The following is a 20,381-nucleotide window of genomic DNA, read 5'->3' as shown; positions in this document are numbered from 1 at the left end:
AATTTCACTTGCCTGATGCCGAATTCTCCCAAATCTCGTACAAGTCCGAAAAGACGACCGCAACAACACTCGACCTGCCATTCTCACACCACGATTCACGAAATGTTACCGCGCATGTGTGCCGACCTTTCACCTTTCAACTCTACGTCACCTTTCACCTCTGACCCTGTCGGCTGCTAGTGTGTTGCAGAGTTGCACAAATGATTGGAACGGTGTATTTATAGCCAAAAATTAAGCGTTTAAAAGAAAGAGAACACGTAACAGCAACACTTGAAGGAAGAATTGGATGTTGTCTGCAAGCTAGAGCACTATTTGGTATCGTGACAGTCGTTTTAACGTTATTTGGAGCAAGCAAAACTTGTTCGTTTGCTTGGATAATTTTGACAGGAAAATTATTCAATATCAAGTTGCATATAATTTGCTGTATCCGGAAAATGGCAGCGGCGGCAGCTAAGGACGTTATTGTTATAGATGGAAGCTATCTGGAAGGGGTGAGTACTTATAATGTTATATCTTAGTACTGTATTTCTACAAATCTTCTGCTATCATGTTTAATATAGCAACTCATTTGTGCAAGAATGGTGGTCCAATTACAATACATTACTGTCCACCCATTGATTGATTAATTCACTCACTCATTCATTCATTCACTCACTCACTCACCCACTCATCCATTGATTGATTGATTCAATCATCAATTCATTCACTCATTCATCCATCACTCATTCATCATTCATTCATTCATTCATTCATTCATTTGCTCACCCATCCATCACTCATTCCCTCACTCCTTCCCCCCCAGGGAGGACAGATCCTGAGGAACGCCACGGCTCTCATCTGTCTCCTGTCTCAGCCACTCACTCACTCACTCACTCACTCACACACTCACTCACTCACTCACTCACTCACTCACTCACTCACTCACTCACTCACTCACTCACTCACCACCACCCACCACCACTCACTCACTCACTCACTCACTCACTCACTCACTCCTTCATCCATCCATCATTGATTAATTCTTTCATTCATTCACTCCCTCCTTCCCTCCCAGGGAGGACAGATCCTGAGGAACGCCACGGCTCTCAGCTGTCTCCTGTCTCAGCCAATCACTCATTCACTCATTCATTCCCTCCTTCCTTCCCTCCCAGGGAGGTCAGATCCTGAGGAACGCCACGGCTCTCAGCTGTCTCCTGTCTCAGCCAATCAGAGTCAACAACATCCGGGCGGGGAGGAGCACACCTGGCCTCAGGTGAGGCGGCTGTTTTTTGTTTACTTCAAGGGAGTAACTCAAATGTGCTGATGTTGACACATTGGCGCACCAAATCTGTAGGGTGTTTTTGGCCCCCAGTTAGACAATTAGCCTAAGAGGCTCGTTGGGCGTCACTCCACCATACATGGTGGGGAAGTCGTGTAAAGTGCCTTTCCCAAGGGCACAACGTCGGGCCACGGTGAGTATCGAACCCGAGACCTCTCGGTTCCTTGTCCAACACTCTAACCGCCACCTATGCCACTAGAAGGGAGTTACTTGCCTGTCTTTTAACCTGGTATCCAGTCTATTGTGGTTGGGGCAGGCTTTCTTCTGGGCTCTAATAATAAGTTTTCCCCCGTCCAGTACAACAGACAGCCCAGTAGAACCTTTGCTAGTAGAGTTGGCATGTCGGAAGTTTGATTAGCCCCACCACGAATCATGGTCGTGGTGGGGCTCGTCAAACTCCCACCATGAAAAACCAGGGGAACCTAGCTCAGGTGGGCGGGGAAGAGCTTCAAGCAGCCCCGAAGAAAACCTGCCCCAACCGTTATAGACTGTATACTAGTACCAAGTTACCTGTCTTTGTGTGTTATATGTGTGTACATGTTTGTGTGTGTGTTAGTCTGTGTGTCTGGCTGTCTATCTGTGTGTGTCAAGAGAGTTATCTGCCTGTCTTTGTGTGTGTCAGTCTGTATGTTTGACTGTGTGTGCATACTAGTATGTGTGTGACTGTGTGTGTATATGTGTGTACATGTGTAGTACATGTACTTTACCGTACGGCCCGGTCTGGAACCCGTTATCGAACGCTTCCCTGGCTTCCATAAAACGATTCGAACGCATTTCGCCTTAACCGCGTGTGCCCCTTTCAAAAATTCGAATACAGAATCCGGAGGTTGGAATTGATGTTGTTGCATTTTAGGGTTCAGTGGCACCAACTTTTGGCTCATCATGCATTGAAAGGCGTGTTTTCTTGGGTGGGTATGATATAAATAAAATACAACACGGTGTATTCCGCATCACCCTCGGTCCCGGCCCTCCCGCGAGTCGGATCGCCCTCCGGCCTGCGGCCGTCAGGCGATCCGACCCGCGGTCGGGCCGATACCTCGGGCGATACGGAATACCCCGTGTTGTATTCTATATGTATGTGTTAGTCTGTGCTTCTGCTTGGAGAGTCGTCACATGGAGTTTTCAAACCCTGGTTACACCTTACAACTGCCCTGGTTACACTATACAACTACAACTCTACAACTGCCCTATAGAGTAACACACCAGCTTCACAGGCACACAGAGGTTGGAGACCAGTAATTAGCCAACACAGTTGAGCTACCCTCAGTATGTAGCTTTTATTGAAAATGTGATCATGGAACATTACATGGGCCAGCCAAGCAGGGAGGCTGATAATGGTAATGCCACAGAGATGCAAACAAAAACACAAACTCAAACTACTAGTAAACTCAATAAGTATAACATAGGAAGTTGCTACATGTGTCTCTACTCTTTTGCTACAGTTTAGACATTGAAATATGTCAGTCTTAATATGTCTAAACTAATTCAATAACATACATGTAACTGTAAGGTAGAACAAGTTCTTTCACCGGATATATGTCAATGTCATGCACATTGTGGTTTCAAACTACATGTAGTTTTTTTATACATGTACTGTTATATAATGCACGAGATCATCCATTATATTAGTTTTTAAAGTAATTATCAATTTTATGCAAAGTTAAAATGTATTCCCACTATGCAAAATTGTGACTCTACACAGGAAATTAATTTTATCAAGGTAACCCAAAAGTTTCAAACATAAATATCAGTACATTGTGTCAAGATGTATACACAGTATATGCTAAATATCAGTGTTAATTAGGTCTCCACACAATCTTCAATATGCTAAAAAGTGTAGGTGAGGCTAATGATCCAATTAGTGTGTCCCTGTAAGACAATTTCTTGATCCAGAGTATTTTCTGGTCCCTTTATAACTTTTCCTGCCTCTATTTACCAATTTCTACATCTTGTGGTGCCCCTTATTCTAAATGTAGGCGTAAATAACTAATATTATTTGTACATTGATAGAAAAAACTCTTTATCTACATACTCAACCTTCATATCAAACCTGGTATCATGGTTAAACTAAAATGCTTTCCTAGCAATAAATGTTAGGACTCCCACTCAAGGCCAACCATTATTTTCAAGAGTAATCCTTCAATTGAAAGCACATTCTTAAGGGTTGTCTAATTCCCCAATCAATCATCTAACCAATACATCAATTGCCTAATCAATTGCCTAACCAAGCAAGCAAGCGAGCAATTGTCTAATTGTGTTTTAAACCATGAGGCATCAGGGATGTGTATGTGTGCTGCTGCTGACTGCTGGGGTTCCTCAGGGGTTCATAGTGGTGAGGGCTGTCAGCACCAGGGGCAGCTGCTGTCTGTGATTGGTTATCAACTAGCTTATTATCATTCTTATACATGGTAACCTGTGGACCAGCTGCAGCATCTTTAGCAGCTGCTGTCATCATATGGCTGTTCACATATTTGTGGGACTGTGAACCTTGTCCAGAAAGCAGGGAGGGAGATGGAACCTCATAACCATCATTAAAGCTGCCAAGTTGACCAGTTACAGCATCTTTGGCAGCTGCTGCCACATGGCTGTTCACATGTTTGTGGGACTGTGGACCTTCTCCAGGGTACAGGGAGGGAGATGGAAACTCATAACCATCGTTAAAGCTGCCAAGATGCTGAATTTGTCCTGAGTCAGATCTTTGAGATGGACCTTCTCTTATTTGTGTACGGGCACCAATTCCAAGACCTTTGTGTGAACTTTCTGACTGATTGATTTTACCTATAGTCTCATAAACTGCTGTGTCAACATCATCAGTTGGAATATTATAGATATGCTGACTGTCATCAGTGCCCAATTTTCCAGATTGATTGTACATGTTGATGTCTGGATGCTGCCTTATCTGGTCATGACCACTGGATGTGCCTGTGGGACTTGTGTTGCTTAAGCCTTGCAGATCTAGAGGAGTGGGATCCCTTTGCCTCCTCTTACGCCTCACACACCATACTCCAACGGCAATAGTGAAGATCATGAATAATCCAAGAATAACACACAGAGTAGCAAGCAGGGGCACAGACAGGAAAAGATTAGTATTAGGACCAGTGTTACTCACTGTCGTGATTGACTGAAAAGTAAAAGGAGAGCTTGTAGACTTGGCCTGTGTTGGGGACAATGATGGTGGAGAACTGGTGACTGGAGACAGGCTAAGAGTAGAGTCAACCATGTGTTTAGTGCTGGAAGTGGAGTAGATCTCTACACAGATCAGGTCTTCAGGATTTACATTCCGTAAATATTCCCCTTGAAGGTTAGCAGGCCCTGCACATCTCATCTGGCCTTCAAATGGGTAAGACCCATTCATCCTCTGCCTAAAGGGAGCCATCCTACAGTCACACTGCCAGGGGTTGTCGGAAATTTGTACATTTGAAATGGAAGCCAGGGTGTCATATGCACTGGGAGGTAATGTCTCTAACTTGTTCTGGTTAAGCCACAAGGTCTGCAGGTTACGAAGTACAACAGATATGCCAGCTGGCAGACTAGTTAGCTTGTTATTGGAAAGAGACAAGCGTTGCAGATTACCAAGTCCCACAAATATTTCAGCCGGGAGACTAGTGAACTGATTACTCTGAAGATACATATTCTGGAGGCTACCAAGTCCCACAAACATGCCAGCTGGGAGTCTAGTTAACTGGTTAGTGTGAAGATACAATACCTGGAGGTTAACAAGTCCTTCAAAGATGTCAGCTCGAAGACTGGTTAACTGGTTCGTGTGAAGAGACAAGGTCTGCAGGTCACCTAGTCCCTCAAATGTATCAGCTGTTAGATTGGTCAATCGATTTTGGTGAAGATTCAACCTCTGCAGATTACCAAGTCCCACAAATATGTTAGCCGGGAGACTAGTTAACTGGTTGATGTCAAGATACAATAGCTGGAGGTTAAAAAGTCCCACAAATATGTCAGCTGAGAGATTGGTTAACTGGTTTTGGCTAAGATCTAAGTACCACAGTTGACCAAGTCCCATAAACATACCTGCCTTTAGATTGGTCAAATGATTATGTTGAAGGTACAGATTAGTTAGGCTGGTTAGGTTTTGGAATGTTTTGTTATGGATCATTGAAATCTGATTGGATTGAAGGTATAATTTTCTCAAGATCCTGTACCTTGAGAAATCAGACTGATTTAAGGTTGTGATGGTGTTGTCAAACAAGTCAAGCCTAGTGATGTTTGTAGGCAGGTCCTGAGGAACACTGCTGAGGCCTCTGTTGCTGCAGTCACAGTGTGATGCACAGGTGCTGTTGCAAGCAGTAGTCAGACCAAATTCCTTCAGCATTATCATCAGTAGAACCAGCATCCTCCTCCCTTTGTTGGACATACTGAAGTGTCGCCTGTACAACAGAGATGAGATACATTTACAAAAGTTCATCTTTGATGGCAGGGTTCAACCAGTCTTGAACAACTCATCATCCCAAAATGGTCAATATGTGGGCATTTTCATGGACTTTTCATGGACAGCTTTTCACTCAGGCCTAAAATTTCCAAACTAAAAAAAAATATTTAAAAACTTTTTTCAGAGCCATTGTAATGGAGAAAATTATTATACTTAACTGTAAACATTTTTTTAAATCCCCTATGAAACTGTAAGTATGTCTGCGAGGATTTTTTTAGATGAAACAATTCGGAACACTGCAGGGTCTTTGACTTTGTATTTCTTCCATCACCAGGGACCAATAATATGCTGACAAGGTCCTGATTCTGTGTGTGACTGCTCAATGTGAGTTCCAGGGGCCCGAGCAAAGTACATCAAAACAGTCTTGAATCTGATGGGGAAGTTTTTACCTTGGGCCACACAGTTTCATCAAGTTTCAAGTTTTTTTTCTAGCCCTCTGTTTTCAACCTGACACCTTATTAGATTTTTATGTTAAAATGTCTATTAAAAAACCAAGAAAACTTGGTTAAACCTACTACAAAATGTATGTCTGATAAATGTGACAGATGAAATCTAAACTAACCTTGGCAGAGAGCGCTTTTGTTAGAATGGTGCAGCACCAAAGCCTTGAAGTGGCCTAACTCAAGGAAATGGCATCTGCAAAAATAAAACAAAAGTGTGCAAGGCCATGTTAAGTTAAAAAAATCATAAATCATATAATTCATGGTTTATATAGAGAATCTCCACAAGAAGGTTAAAAGGTAGGGTAAATTCAGAAATACAGTACTGTGGTATCTCCTGTAATATTTCTTTAGATCATTTCAGCTGCAGAAATAGTTTGAATTGGAAATTAACAATTCCTAAGACAGAGAGTTTAAGTTAGTACCACCATCATTTTCCAGAAATTATTTGCAACATCAAGACAAAATTGTGCAAGTTACGTAAAGTTACGGTAGGATTTGAGGTTATATACTGGATAATTCTGCTTCATTTTGGCAAAACACACACAAGACTTTTCTGATAATGATCATTACTTTCCTTACAATGGAAAATTGCCCCAAGCAACCTAGAATCGTGTTGAACCTCCTCCTGTTTTTGGTGAATTTTATTTATCCTTGTATGAGTGCCAATCAAGTATAGTTACATAAATCTTGAAAAGTACCTTTAGGCCACACCAATTTAATTTCTTGGTTAACGGATTTTTCTAGAAATATAATGGAGCGGGCGGGCAAAAAAAAAAGAAAAATAAAAACAGGCCTAGGCACCCTATTATGGCCCCAAATGGTACAATAGGAGCCATGAAGTCAACACACCAGGCTGGTTCAAAATTTACACAATGAATTTTGAACTTTTAATGATACCACTGCATTGAAATATGGAATGACTGTAACAAGTAATGAGAAAAGGACTGTTTTCTACTGTTCAGGGCAAAATATGAGCATTTTGCAGTTGATTCTGAACTTTTATTTTTATTTGCAAATCAGAAAAAAATGAAGTGGCGAATCCGTTAACCAAGAAATTAAATTGGTGTGGCCTTAAGTTAAATAATTAACTTCAGTGAATAATAAGAGCTTAATTGACAAAACCTGGCACACTGTGTCAACCAAGTGACTTGTCCCTGTTTCTGTGTCGCCATTTTGTTGTGACGCATGAGCTAAAAATTTGATCGGACAATCTTTCCAAAGTTTTAACTTCTCATTGACATAAACTACATCAGAAATGAAGTAGGGGCACAGAGAAGAAGCTGATTGACTCACCTCAGTATGAAAGGAAGTTGTCTTATGTCTGCAAACTCCTTAAAGTCTCAGAGTCCGTCTTAACTGTGTCTTTCAGTGTGTCCTTCAACTGATGAGCGAGGTGGTTGGACTACCTCAACTCAAGGACGTTGAGTTGAGCCAGCACTGCCTGTAATTATGTTACATGCCCACAGGTGATACCTGTGCCAGCCTTGTGAACATAATGAATTGTTTGTGATACTCTGTATACTATAGACAGTGCTATCGGGGCACAAAATACCTTTTCTACACTGCTGTTTACTAGTAGCTACTTGTAATTCATATTCATAATACCCATTCTGATTCTTTTCATCAGGAGTAAAATAGTAGCTAGTCTATTACAACCTGACAAAAATTATCGTTTGCTGCAAAAATTCAGGTTGCAGGTGGGTATTTTGAGCCCTGGGCTCTGACGTCAGATGCCAAACTCATCACTGCCTTTAGTAAATTGTTAAACTTTAGTCCAACACACTATTTACAGGGATCAAATTTTCAGCGACCACTGTCGCCTTCATCAGGATAATTAATGACCAATCACTTCACAACTGATGAAGGTGACAGTGGTCGCTGAAAATTTGATCCCTGTAAATAGTGTGTTGGACTAAAGTTTAACGTTTACTATGGTAACCAACACAGATGAACTTTCATGATAATCATCACTGCCTTGTTATGCTCGGGGGACATTTGGGGAATAACCTTGAGAGAACTTAAGAAAAAACTGTTGCATATTTTTGTAGGTCTGAAGTGTTATGCAATTATTACATTACAAATTTCGTGCAGTTGCAGTATGTTGGTTCACACACCTGTAGTTGTTGGCAGTTATTCCCCCCCCCCCCCACCCCCCATGCAGGCAGCACAGTACCTGAGTGGTATTGACTCAGAGGTGGCACAAGACTTGTATTTGTGAGGGTGGGGTGGGGGGCTCAGAAGGGTTATTTTGATTTTAATTTATAAATATGTGTGTGTATGTGTGTGTGTGTGTGTGTGTGTGCGTGTGTGTGTTTGTCTGTATGTATGTGTCACACTGGTTATATTCATCTCTACAACGTTAACTGCCCTTTTTAGAGTAACACAACAGCTGTTCAGACACACAGAGACTTGAGACCACGTAGCCAGCACAGTTTTATTTTCCTCAGTATCAATCGAAATTATGTGACATTTACGTTACATCGATGCTTCCCACAAACAAAAATACAAACTAAAACAAACAAATAAACTCAATAAGTACGTACTAAGAAAGTTGCTATATGTGTTTCTCAGCTCTTTTGCTAGTCTAAGACATTGCAGTATGTCAGTTCTGTGTCTTAAAATAGAAGGCAATTTCAAACTATTAATTCAATCACATAACAGTTACTGTAAGCTATAATATATCAGTGAAACAAGTCCTTTTTCCAGAAATATACAAAGTCATTTCAAACCACCAGGTACATGTATTTTGCTTTTTAGATTTGTATGTAATCTAATTCACTAATTTAAAGGCTACTAAGATTATTTTGTATAGATGTTAAAATCATAAATTCCATACAAAGCTATATAGTCCCTGTGACTGCACAATTTAACAATCTGTACGGAATTAAGGTGGCCCACAGGTTCGAAACATAAATTTTAATACATTGGGTTGAAAAAGTATATTATGAAGTAATTAAACATGTGGTATTAGTACTAAGTTTACTGAATTTGAAAGCTGTACAAATCATTATTTCTTTTAAATCCCACACCACAGTTCTTTTCTTTATTTATTCATACATAACACTTAAATACATATACGTGTGGTTGATCTACATGTACAAAGTGTCCATTTTGAAATAAAATGTTCACCAGGTAGTCGAGTAGAGCAGAACCATGGGCCAGATCTCCTGATCCTGGTTCCTGTTTTTGCTGCATAAATATGTTGTATGTACTAATTTGCATGAATATATCTATTAAGAGTTTCCACACAATCTCTACATGTATATACTAGTATACTAAACTGTGGGTCATAGACCTAAGTCTGTCATTGTAAAGCAGTTCCTTGACCAAGAGTATTTTTGTGGCCCCTCTAAAACTTTTTTTTTGCCTCTACTGTTATCAATGCCCACTTTTGTTCTCAATGTAGGTGTAATATTGTACGTGTAATATTGTACATCGATAGGAAAACCTCCACCTTTATACCAAACCTTTCTGGCCATACAGGACTCCTATTCAGAGAGTAATTCTTCAAAGCTGTTGCTAAGGGTTGTCTTATTCACCAACCAATCATCTAATCAATCCATAAATCTTCTAATCAATCACCTAATCAATTAATCAATAGCCTACTGGTTTTGTAAACCATGAGGCATCAGGGATGTGTATGTGTGCTGCTGACTGCTGGGGTTCCTCAGGGGTTCATAGTGGTGAGGGCTGTCAGCACCAGGGGCAGCTGCTGTCTGTGATTGGTTATCAACTGACTCATCGTCATTCTCATACACAATAACCTGCGGACCAGCTGCAGCATCTTTAGCAGCTGCTACCACGTGGCTGTTCACATATTTGTGGGACTGTGGACCTTCCTTTGCAGATTCTATCTCATCTTCATTCTCATATACCATAACTTGGGGACGAACTGCAGCATCTTTAGCAGCTGCTGCCATCTGGCTGTTCACATATTTGTGGGACTGTGGACCTTCTCCAGGGTACAGGGAGGGAGATGGAACCTGGTAACTGTTGTTAAAGCTGTCGAGATGCTGCATTTGCCCTGAGCCTGGCTGTGATGTTTGAGATGGGCTAACAACGTCGTCATAATCTGCTTCATCTGTCCATGTATCGTGGCTGCTTATTGCATGAGCAGCTGCATCTGCTGATTCAATATGGGAATCAGCCGGAGGGCCAGTTTGATTTTCAGGGGGAAGGGAAGGGGGCGAAAACCAAGTAACCAAAGCTGTCAAGACTCTGTCTGTTTTCTGCACTTTGGTATGGATTTTCTGATTGATTGACTTCACCTATGGTGTTGTACTCTGCTGTGTCAGGGTCCTCATCTGTTGGGAGGTTATAGATATGCTGGCTGTCTTCTGTATCAGAATGTGGTGTTTCAGATTGACCTTTTATTTCTGCTTTTGTTGTAAATTCCTGCATCCTTAGCTGGTCATCAAGACCATTGGATGTGCCTGTGGGGTTTGTGTTACTAAAGCCTTGCACAGGAGAAAGATCCCTTTGCCTTCTCTTATATATACACCATACTGCAAAGCCAATAGTAGAGATTAGGAGGAGTACAAGAAAAACACACAAAGTGGCAAGAAGGGACACAGACAGGACAATGCCACCATCAGCAGGGCCAGTATTGCTCTCTGTTAGTTTTGATGTCATAGTTGAAGCAAAAGGAGGGTCAGTAGTGTCAACCATATGTTTTGTGCTGGAAGTGGAGTAGACTGATGTTGTCTCTTCACAGATCAGGTCTTCAGGATTTACATCCTGTAAGAGTTGCCCTGTAAGGTTAGCAGGTCCGGCACATCTGATCTGGTCTTCAAATCGGTAAGACCCGTTCATCCTCTGCTTAAAGGGAGCCATCCTACAGTTACACTGCCAGGGGTTGTTGGAAATGTTGACTGTTGAAATGGAAGCCAGCATGTTATATGCCATGACTGGTAGTGTCTCTAATTGGTTATTATCTAATGTAAGCTCTGACAGTGCTGAAGCATTCAAGTTTGATAAGGCTTCTACAGGGAAAGTGCTGATGTTGTTATGAGAAAGTTTCAGTGTTTGAAGCTGAAGTAGATTCCCGAATGTGTCGGCTGTGATGGTGCTGATGTTGTTGTGCTGAAGCTCTAGTATACGTAGCTTTGTTGTGTCATTGAAGGTGCCTGCCTCAATACTGTGGATGTTATTACTGTAAAAGTATAGCTCCTCTAAGTTACCAAGTCCCACAAATATGTCAACTGGCAGACTAGTCAACTGGTTAGAGTAAAGCCACAAGCGCTGTAGGTTTCCAAGTCCCATAAATATGTCAGCTGACAGACTAGATAACTCGTTCCTGGAAAGAGACAAGTTCTGCAGATTACCAAGTCCCACGAATATGCCAGCTGGCAGACTAGTTAACCGGTTCCTGTTAAGATACAAAGTCTGCAGATTACCAAGTCTGACAAATAAGTCAGCTGACAGACTAGTTAAACTGTTAATGGAAAGAAACAAGGTCTGCAGATTACCAAGTCCCTCAAATATGTCGGCTGACAGACTAGTTAACTGATTACTGTAAAGATTCAAGGTCTGCAGATTACTAAGTCCCACAAATATACCAGCTGGCAAACTAGTTAACTGATTATTGTCAAGCCGCAAGGTCTGCAGATTAGCAAGTCCCACAAACATGCCAGCTGTTAGATTGGTCAAATGATTATAATAAAGGTCCAGGGCAGTTAGATTGGTTAAGATGTGGAATGTGTTGTTATGGATCATGGAGATCTGATTGAATTGAAGTTCTAATGTTGTCAAGCTCCTGTACCTTGAGAAATCAGACTGATTTAAGGTTGTAAGGTCGTTGTGCTCCAAGTCAAGCCTAGTGATGTCTGTAGGCAGGTCCTGAGGAACACTGGTGAGGCGTCTGCTGCCGCAGTTACAAACTGATGAACAGCTGCTGCTGCAGGCTGCGGTCGGGCCAGCTTCCTTCAGGATGATCAGCAGAAGAACCAGCATCCTCCTCGCTTTGTTGGACATACTGAAGTGTCGCCTGTACAACAGAAATTAGATACGCTAGTTTAAAAGTTCATCTGTGTAACTAAATGGCAGGGATCAACAAAACTTACCTTATAGGGTCAACACAAACATTGGGCATGTTCGCTAGCCTATAAACCAGCAGTTCACTGGTATGAAATTTCAGAAACAATGTTACCAAAAAAGATAAATTAGCATACATGTACATAGATCAGTCTCCAATCTGAGGGGGACTCCGAAGTCTTTATTTTGGTCCACACAGTTTTTTTTCAGTCTGATTCCTTGTTAGATTTTTGTCTAAATGTCTAAAAACCAAGAGATAAACTTGGTAAAGCCTAAGATGGCCTTAAACTAACCTTGGCAAAGGTTGCTATTACTGGTATGAGAATGATTCTGCCCCAAGGCCTTGCAGTGGTCCAAGGCATCTGCAAAAATAAAACAAACTTGAAATAGCATGGTTTACACAATGTATGCAGTATCCATAAAGATCTTACTGAGAAGTTCAAAAGGTTATTTAGGCCACACCAATTTAACTTGTTGGTTCTTGGATTCGCCTCTTCGTTTTTTTCTGATTTGCAAAAAAAATAAAAATTTGATTCTGGTCCTGAATCAACTGAAAAATGCTCATATTTTGCCCCCAACAGTTGAGGAAAGTCCTTTTCTTCCTAGTTGTTACAGTTTTCCCATCTATCATTGCAGTGGTTTGATTAAAAGTTCAAAATTCAATGTTTAAATTTTAACCCAGCCTTTTGTGTTGACTTCATGGCTCATTCCATAGCATTTAAGCCTATAATAGGATGCCTAGACCTGTTTTTATTTTTATTTTTTTTCGCCCTGTCGCTTCATATTTTTTCTGAAAAAATCCGAGAACCAACAAATTAAATTGGTGTGGCCTTAGGGAGAAATTCAGAAATATTACGTATTTCAGAATAACCTATAACTGGTAGTCAATTATCCTTGTTGAGTGTCTTAAGGCCACCCAGTCAAATACAACTACCATGATAAAATTCCATAGAAAGGAGAGGATAATATCAGAATGTGGCTGCCTGTGTGTATTAGCCACTGCCTTCTGACATTTTCCCTGTTTGACATTTCCTTGTCGCCATTTTGTTATGGCGCATGAACTAAATATTTGATCTGACAATCTTTCCAACAATTTTACTTCTTATGGCCCATTAAAATACATCCTGATTAAGTAGGGGCACAGAGAAGAAGTTGATTGACTCACCTAAGTATGGAATAAAGTTGTCTTAAGTCTGCAAACTCCTTAAAGTCCCAGAGAGTCTGTATTACGTGTGTTCTTCAACCCTTCCCTGAGGTGGTTGGACTACCTGAGATTAATAACAGACGTTGAGTTTGGCCAACACTGCCTATAATTACGTTACATGCCCACAGGTGATACCTGTGGTAGTTAACTCTGCCAGCCATGTGAACATAATGAGCTGTTCGTGATACACTCTAAACTGCTATCAGGACTCAAAATATTTTTCTACACTGCTGTTTAGCTACTTGTAATTCATAACACCCATTCTGATTCTTTTCATCAGGAGTAAAATAGTAGCTAGTCTATTACAATCTGAAAAAAATTATCGTTTGCTGCAAAAATTCAGGTTGCAGGTGGTTATTTTGAGCCCTGCGCTGTGACGTCAGATTCCAAACTCATCACTACCTTGCTACACTCGGGAGACATTTTGGGAATGACCTGGCTTTAAGTGTTTACATGAGCTATGTAACTTGTAAGTTGCGTCTTACAGATCAACATTGATCCAGAGACAGTCCTGTAGTTTTTAACAGTAAGGGAGGGGCCAGGCTGGCTGGAGTCAGGATAGTCTTACTAATCACTTGTAGGTATTGACAGTGATCCTGTTTTCCCCCAGACCGCAGCACTTGAGCGGAATTGAGCTAGTGCGAGACCTGTGCGGGGGACGGCTGGAGGTTTGGGGTTAGGTGTGTGTGTGTGCTGTGTCTGTATCTGTTTGTGTGTTTGTTTGTTTGTGTCTCACGTGTGTGTGTGTGTGTGTGTGTGTGTGTGTCTGTATGTGTGTGTGTGCGTGTGTGTGTGTGTCTGTATGTGTGTGTGTGCGTGTGTGTGTGTGTGTGTGTGTGCGCGCGCGCGTGTATGTCTGTGTGTCTGTTAACAGTAGTCCTCTTCTCCATGCAGACCCCAGCACTTGAGCGGTATTGAGCTGGTGCGAGACCTGTGCGGGGGGCGGCTCGAGGGAGGAAAAGTCTCGTCCACGGAGATCGGCTTCACTCCGGGACAGATCCAGGGCGGAAACTTCCTCGCAGACACTCACACAGCAGGGTAAGGACAAAAATTGTTTCATCAGGTTGGTACATCATAGGACATTGTAATTTCTTTATAACTTGTTAAGTGTCTTACCTGCTTACGTTCGAGTACTCCAGTCAGAAGCTCTAAGGAAGATATATTATATTATATAGGTATATAGGTATATATTTTAATAGTATGTATATATGTGTAATATATGTTATGTACCTTATCTTGCTGTTATTGCTGTAAATACCAATGCCATTCAGGCAACACATTTTTTGTATGTCTGCAACGTTGGTATGAAATAAAGAATAAGAGAATGGAGATGTTTGACAGGCATTGAAACGTAATCAGTTGAGACAGTTTCTGGTTGTGTATAAAGAAACTCCAATATACAACAGGGTAAGGCATTGGTTTTTCAAATATCTAGGAAGTATGTATGTTTCTGTGAAAATGTAAAGATAATTGTTAAGGCCGTAGGGGTGGAGCCCATTCCTTTCCGTCCCAACCAAAGTCAATTATTACACCTGGATGGAGTAAGTAAATAAAGTCTTGTAAATGCCTTTCCCAGGCAGGACATAGTGTGTTGCCAGGAATGCCAGGAATCAAACCCACAACGTTTTTAGTTGATCTTGTGTCTACTGGCCTAGCCACTCGATCATTCATTGCCATCAGATTAATGTGTGCCATCTATCTATTCATATGTAGCCTCAATGTGCCTCCAATCAATTTACTAAGTTCTAGTCTCCACTATGCAAACCTAAGGCTAGCTGTCACAAGATCCACAGGTCTAGCAAAGACAATCCTGAAAAGTTCTGTGCAAGGAGAAAGAAGAACACTGGCTAAGACAGAAAAAGAGATACATGTAATCACAATAGGAGAGCATTTTACAGCTTTTAAAGTTATAGAATATTTCAAAACTGTTCTCTGTTTCCCCAGGAGTATCTGCCTGCTGATGCAGGTATCTCTCCCCTGTCTGCTGTTCTCCCCTGGTCCTGCACAGCTCACGCTCAAGGGAGGGACCAACGCTGAGTTTGCCCCTCAGATAGACTACACAACCATGGTAATCACTACTAATCAGGCAAAACTCAGTTTTATTTCTGGTTTTACTCAAAATACTCATATGGACTCCAGAATAATGTTATAGACTGTTATGATGTCCGTGCCAAACTCCACTGTAATGTCTTGTCTTTGTCAGCAGGGCTTTTGCTATGGGCACGGGCTAGTTGTGTAGCCCTGGCTGTGTGTGCTGAACAGCAAAACCACTAGATAAAGAGAAAGGAACTGACTTGTTGGTACTTTTGTCCACCAGGTGTTTGAACCCATAGCTGAGAAGATGGGAGTGAAATACACCTGTGATGTCAAGAGAAGGTAAGACTCAAGAAAAACAGTGGGCTAGACTTTACAGGTGAAAACAAATTTTAAAGTACAACAACATGTACAATAAACAAAACTGGCTTAATGTAGCTTTCAGTGCTCACAGATGCATAATACTGTCTGGTGGTTCAACTCTAGGCTTAGCCTTCAAAGCTCTGAAACTTATGATATACATGTAATACTAATGAATGACAAAATAAAGGTTTATGTAGATTTTGTATGGCTGCTTATTCATTCTGAGCTATGCATGGTCTCTCTTAAAGGTAGACTGTGTTATCCACAAAGGCTGATACCACACCAATGTAGTGATTTGTTAGTTCTGAAACTTACTATATGCTTATCTGGAAAAATATAATAAAAACAAACCCTAAGAACCAGGTTCATGCCTTGGTAACTCTATATGCCCATGCCTATAGAGTGAATACGGTCATATTCAAGATTTTCCTTCTTGCCGTCTGCTTTTGCTTGCTGTATTAATTTTCAAAATGTCCCCAAACCAAGTTTTATGGAGTTACCTGGTAATACAGTCACATTCAACTTTTCCTGCTTGCTACCTGCTTTTCCTTCCTGTGTTTTATTTTTAAAATGTCTGAGAAGTTGATTGGTCTGGTCTGAAAGTGTTTTTTTCTGTTTTCAGGGGGTACTACCCGAAGGGTGGTGGGGAGGTCCGAATCACCACCTCTCCGGTAGCGATGGTATCTCCCATCACCCTCATGGACAGGGGTCAAATCACAAAGGTCACAGGAAGGTCATGGGTCGCAGGGTCACTGCCTGTCAAGGTCAGTTGAAGGACAGCTCATGATTCGACCTTTTAGCTTTTATGAAGCCTCTTGTATTTCTTTAACCTGCCATCAAAGTTAATAATGTTGTTTGAGGATTCTTCTTTATTTCAAGGCATGGCAACCCCCCTAGCAGCTTTCTTTTAAACTGCAGAATACAAGTACATAAATAACATTTTAGAGACCACAATGTACATCAACTTGGCAGAGGTTTTTGCTTTTTTGCTGCTTGCAAGGTTATGATATTGTTGGCATTGGTTTTTATAGTGAAGTAAGGAGAATGCATGTTCAGCACCAAGGACAGACATAGCACTTACTGATAATTCTGTAATATGCTCTGAATGTAAGCCACAGTTTTTAGCTTTTGACTGAAAAAGTTCAGAATTGTTATTGGGGTTTGCTTTCCTGATTACAACAAAGGAATGCGTGTTCAGCACCAAGGACAGACATAGCACTTATTCGGAATTCTATCATACATGTATATGTATACAGAAATGCACAGAATGATTGTGATCATGTGTCAAACGTTTTACTCACTCTCACTTTTATATAATACTATCCGGTTTATCATCTGTTGTTTCCCATCTTCCGAGGGTTAGACGTGCTTGCAGAGCAATACTGAGGCTTGATGGCAGCCAGCCACTTGCCTCTATCCTATGGGTTGACGTTATGTAGGTTAAAGTGGAGAAAGTCCTCCCTTATGTTGTCTGTCCATCTCTTCCTTGGATGCCCTCGTGGATTTTAGCACTTTAGATCCAGTGTGTTGATCTTCTCACAATTTTAATTTGTATCTATCCGTCCTGCAGCTTGCCCACCTGGCTGGTAAGGCAGCCACATCCCTGATTAAGAGAGAGTTTCCAGATGTTCCGGTGGACATCGAGGCTGTTCAGGAGCCCAGACATGCTGCTTTTGGGAACGGCAACGGCATTGTGTAAGTCACTGGGTAGTGATGTTTTCCTGTTTTCTTCTATCTTTAGTTGAATCTTGTAAAGGAAAGCACAACTTGAGAGTTTTGAAACATTCAAGCAAAAAATATGATGTTAAGATGTACACTACAGTCTTTTACATTTCACATAACAGAAAATTTGTGTACAAATTAGTAGTGTATTTACTACTAACTTTTACTAGTACTCAGTAGCAGTGCCACGCCATTGTTGACAGTTCACAAACACGAGTACTACTGGTAGTTTCTTTTACTGCCATGCTTACCTCTAATAATGGGAAACCTGTGGTACTATTACCTATTTTTCCAATTTAGAGTGATAATTGTTCCTCTAAACCATGGAGGTAGAAAAAGAGATGGTATCATGTGTACCTGTTCGTGAAGGTTAGAAATCCAGGTAACGAGATACACATTCAAGAAAACTGTTTCAAGTATCATCAATTACTGTGGCATCCACTTCTTTTCATCAGTGACTGATAAGTAGTAGATGCTACCTGAAATGTCTGACAGTTTTCAAAGTCTATCCATTAGCTTGACTAACATTTTTCTTTACTGTGACAGAATCATGGCAGAAACCAGCACCGGTTGCAGACTGGGAGGCTCGGCCCTGGGGAAGAGAGGAGTTCAGGCAGAGGATGTGGGAAGGAAGGCCGCTCAGATGTTAGTGAAGAACATGAAACATGGAGGATGTGTGGATGAATACCTACAGGACCAGGTGGGACATTTCCTATTGAATTATCTTTTAATTTCCCAGTAAATTATCTTTTGGTGTAATGTTTTAGTTAGTTTGTAAAAGAAAAGTTAGGTACATAGGTATACTATAAAGGCCGCACAGATGTTAGTGAACAACATGAAATATGGAGGGTGTGTGGATGAGTATCTACAGGACCAGGTGAGGGTTTTCCCATTCAATTAAATCTCAGACTAAAGTGTTAGTGCATGTGTGTTGTGTTTACTGGGTAAGAGTTCAGGCAGAAGATGTGGGAGGAAGGCAGCTCAGATGTTACTTGTACTGAACAACATGAAACATTTCTACAGTTTCTACAGGTCCCATTCAATAAGTTTGGACAGATGAGGGGGCACTTTTGTTGTCTATGTTTGTGTATACTTGCGAACAGAGGAGTACAGGCAATCACAATCATAGGAGGTGGTATACACACATGTTTTTCACTCCAACTGTAGCCTGCTTACCAAACCTATGTTAGCTCCCAAGTCCTATGTCCTCTCTCTATTTGTCAAAAGGATATAGGGCTCAGGAGCTAAAATTAAGGTTTGGTAACCAGGCTAGCCCAAGTGTCTGTGCCCTCTACTTTTGCACATGTCAACTGTCTTGCTTCCATTAAATGTAGTAAGATGTAATATGTGCATTTTTAACATTTATCGATGTTTGTTTTGCAGTTGATCTTGTTCATGGCCCTGGCTAAAGGCAAGTCCTCGGTGAGAAGTGGGCCGATCTCTCTACACACAAAAACTGCTATATTCATCGCAGAAACTCTTACAAAGGTGGGTGTAGCCCTTGCTTGACTTCTAGATGTATATATTATTTCCAGTTTCTGCATGCCAGCTGTATAAGATAAATGTATATTTCAATGATTTGTTGATAAATGCTAGACATCCAGGTAATGATAATTATACATGATAAAGTCAAGTAACTGGATAGACTTTTAAAACTGTCAGGCATTTCAAGTTGTATCCACTAACTTTCCGTCACGGACGAAAAGTATTGGATGTCATTTGAAATGTCTGACAGTTATCAAAATCTATCCACTTTTTTATGTAACATTTTCCTTTTGTAGATTGTACTTCATTTGAAGTAATGAGTCTGACAGTTTTTCTTTTCTACATCTTGACTCCAGGCAAAGTTTACAGTAACTCCAGAAGGAGACCCAGAGACGGGCACCAACATCATCGAATGTGAGGGCATTGGGTTGGAAAACAGACATGTCTGACAGACATCTCAACTTCAACTACTTCTTGTAGGGCTACCTGTGTACCGAAAGTTCTAGCACAGTAACAGCAGGCATATACATGTATGCTTTGGTGTGATGGTCAAAGTTCCAAACAAAAGCAAGCTACACCTACGTGTTGAACAGCTTGCACTTTGTAATAAAGAAGGAAAAAGAATGTAGCTTTTCCATGCTTGGTAACTCTTTTGGTTAGCAACATTGGGTGTGAAACATCTTAATACTGTATGTACACTGAGCTCAGACAACAAAAAGAAATGCCTTTAAATAATTTTATTTAGTAATTATTGCCTTAGTAATGACTTAGTCATCTTTTATGTTGTGTTTATTGTTTAATCTTATGGACAAGTGTGAACAAAGGGAAAGAATAAAGTTCACAAGATTACTGATGTTTGCGTTGTTGTTAATCTTTCATACAAATCCATCTAAAGATCTTGATTTACAGGTTCAAAGACACAGGCACAGATAAAACATGTTGTTTATAGTATGAAAGTCTCATCTTTTATAGCAAGGAAATTGCTCTGTCAAGTGCAAGCAAATTCCCAATGGGAATATTGAATACAAAAACTTTATTGCACAACAACAGTAAAAGTATGGTAAATGCTGGTACAAAACTACAGTTCCATAAGGCTAACTACCTAGTACAAGAGTGCGTAGAATGGGGTGAGAACATTCTCCAAGCAGAGGTTTGGGTTTTGGCTTATTTTTGGCGTGTTTTATGCTTTTTTTATCGGTCTTTCTTTTTTAGACAGTTCTTTTACGTCAAAAAAAGCAGTACAAAACAGAAACCCCGATATAAAAGCCTAAAACACGCCCAAAATACCGGTAAGCCAAAACCCAAACCTCTGCTTGGAGAGTAGAATGAGAATAATGC

The 20,381-nt window shown here is 40.8% G+C and overlaps 2 protein-coding genes and 1 pseudogene across 2 annotated transcripts; 1 reads left to right on the top strand and 2 right to left on the bottom strand.

Annotated features, from left to right (window-relative positions):
• Window positions 1-126: 126 nt before the first annotated feature.
• Window positions 127-19,657, top strand: LOC109483590 (RNA 3'-terminal phosphate cyclase-like). The gene is made up of 10 exons (XM_019786624.1): window positions 127-491; window positions 1,152-1,252; window positions 14,334-14,477; window positions 15,384-15,507; window positions 15,757-15,815; window positions 16,459-16,600; window positions 17,407-17,531; window positions 18,105-18,258; window positions 18,942-19,046; window positions 19,400-19,657. Exons 1-10 carry the CDS (start codon window positions 435-437, stop codon window positions 19,490-19,492), a joined length of 1,104 nt encoding a protein of 367 aa, XP_019642183.1. The 5' UTR covers window positions 127-434; the 3' UTR covers window positions 19,493-19,657.
• Window positions 3,567-4,426, bottom strand: LOC109483588. The gene is made up of 2 exons (XM_019786622.1): window positions 4,084-4,426; window positions 3,567-4,032 (listed from the first exon to the last, which is right to left on the bottom strand). The coding sequence occupies exons 1-2, from the start codon at window positions 4,344-4,346 to the stop codon at window positions 3,567-3,569; spliced, it is 729 nt and encodes a 242-aa protein (XP_019642181.1). The 5' UTR covers window positions 4,347-4,426.
• LOC109483587 lies at window positions 9,737-12,191 on the bottom strand (annotated as a pseudogene).
• Window positions 19,658-20,381: the final 724 nt, after the last annotated feature.

Source organism: Branchiostoma belcheri, unplaced genomic scaffold (assembly GCF_001625305.1).
Source record: "Branchiostoma belcheri isolate BF01 breed outbred unplaced genomic scaffold, Haploidv18h27 scaffold65, whole genome shotgun sequence".
NCBI lineage: Eukaryota > Metazoa > Chordata > Leptocardii > Amphioxiformes > Branchiostomatidae > Branchiostoma > Branchiostoma belcheri.
Note: the sequence above shows the minus strand (reverse complement) of the source record. Positions and strands in the feature narration are given on the sequence as shown.

Excerpts from the sequence above, each read along its gene's own strand:
- LOC109483590 (XM_019786624.1), top strand. The coding sequence starts at position 435 with ATGGCAGCGGCGGCAGCTAAGGACGTTATTGTTATAGATGGAAGCTAT. Across the intron at positions 1,253-14,333 it reads AGGAGCACACCTGGCCTCAG|ACCCCAGCACTTGAGCGGTA; the intron begins GTGAGGCGGCTG and ends TTCTCCATGCAG. Across the intron at positions 18,259-18,941 it reads ATGAATACCTACAGGACCAG|TTGATCTTGTTCATGGCCCT; the intron begins GTGGGACATTTC and ends TTTGTTTTGCAG.
- LOC109483588 (XM_019786622.1), bottom strand. The coding sequence starts at position 4,346 with ATGATCTTCACTATTGCCGTTGGAGTATGGTGTGTGAGGCGTAAGAGG. Across the intron at positions 4,033-4,083 it reads ACTATAGGTAAAATCAATCA|AGAAGGTCCATCTCAAAGAT; the intron begins GTCAGAAAGTTC and ends TACACAAATAAG.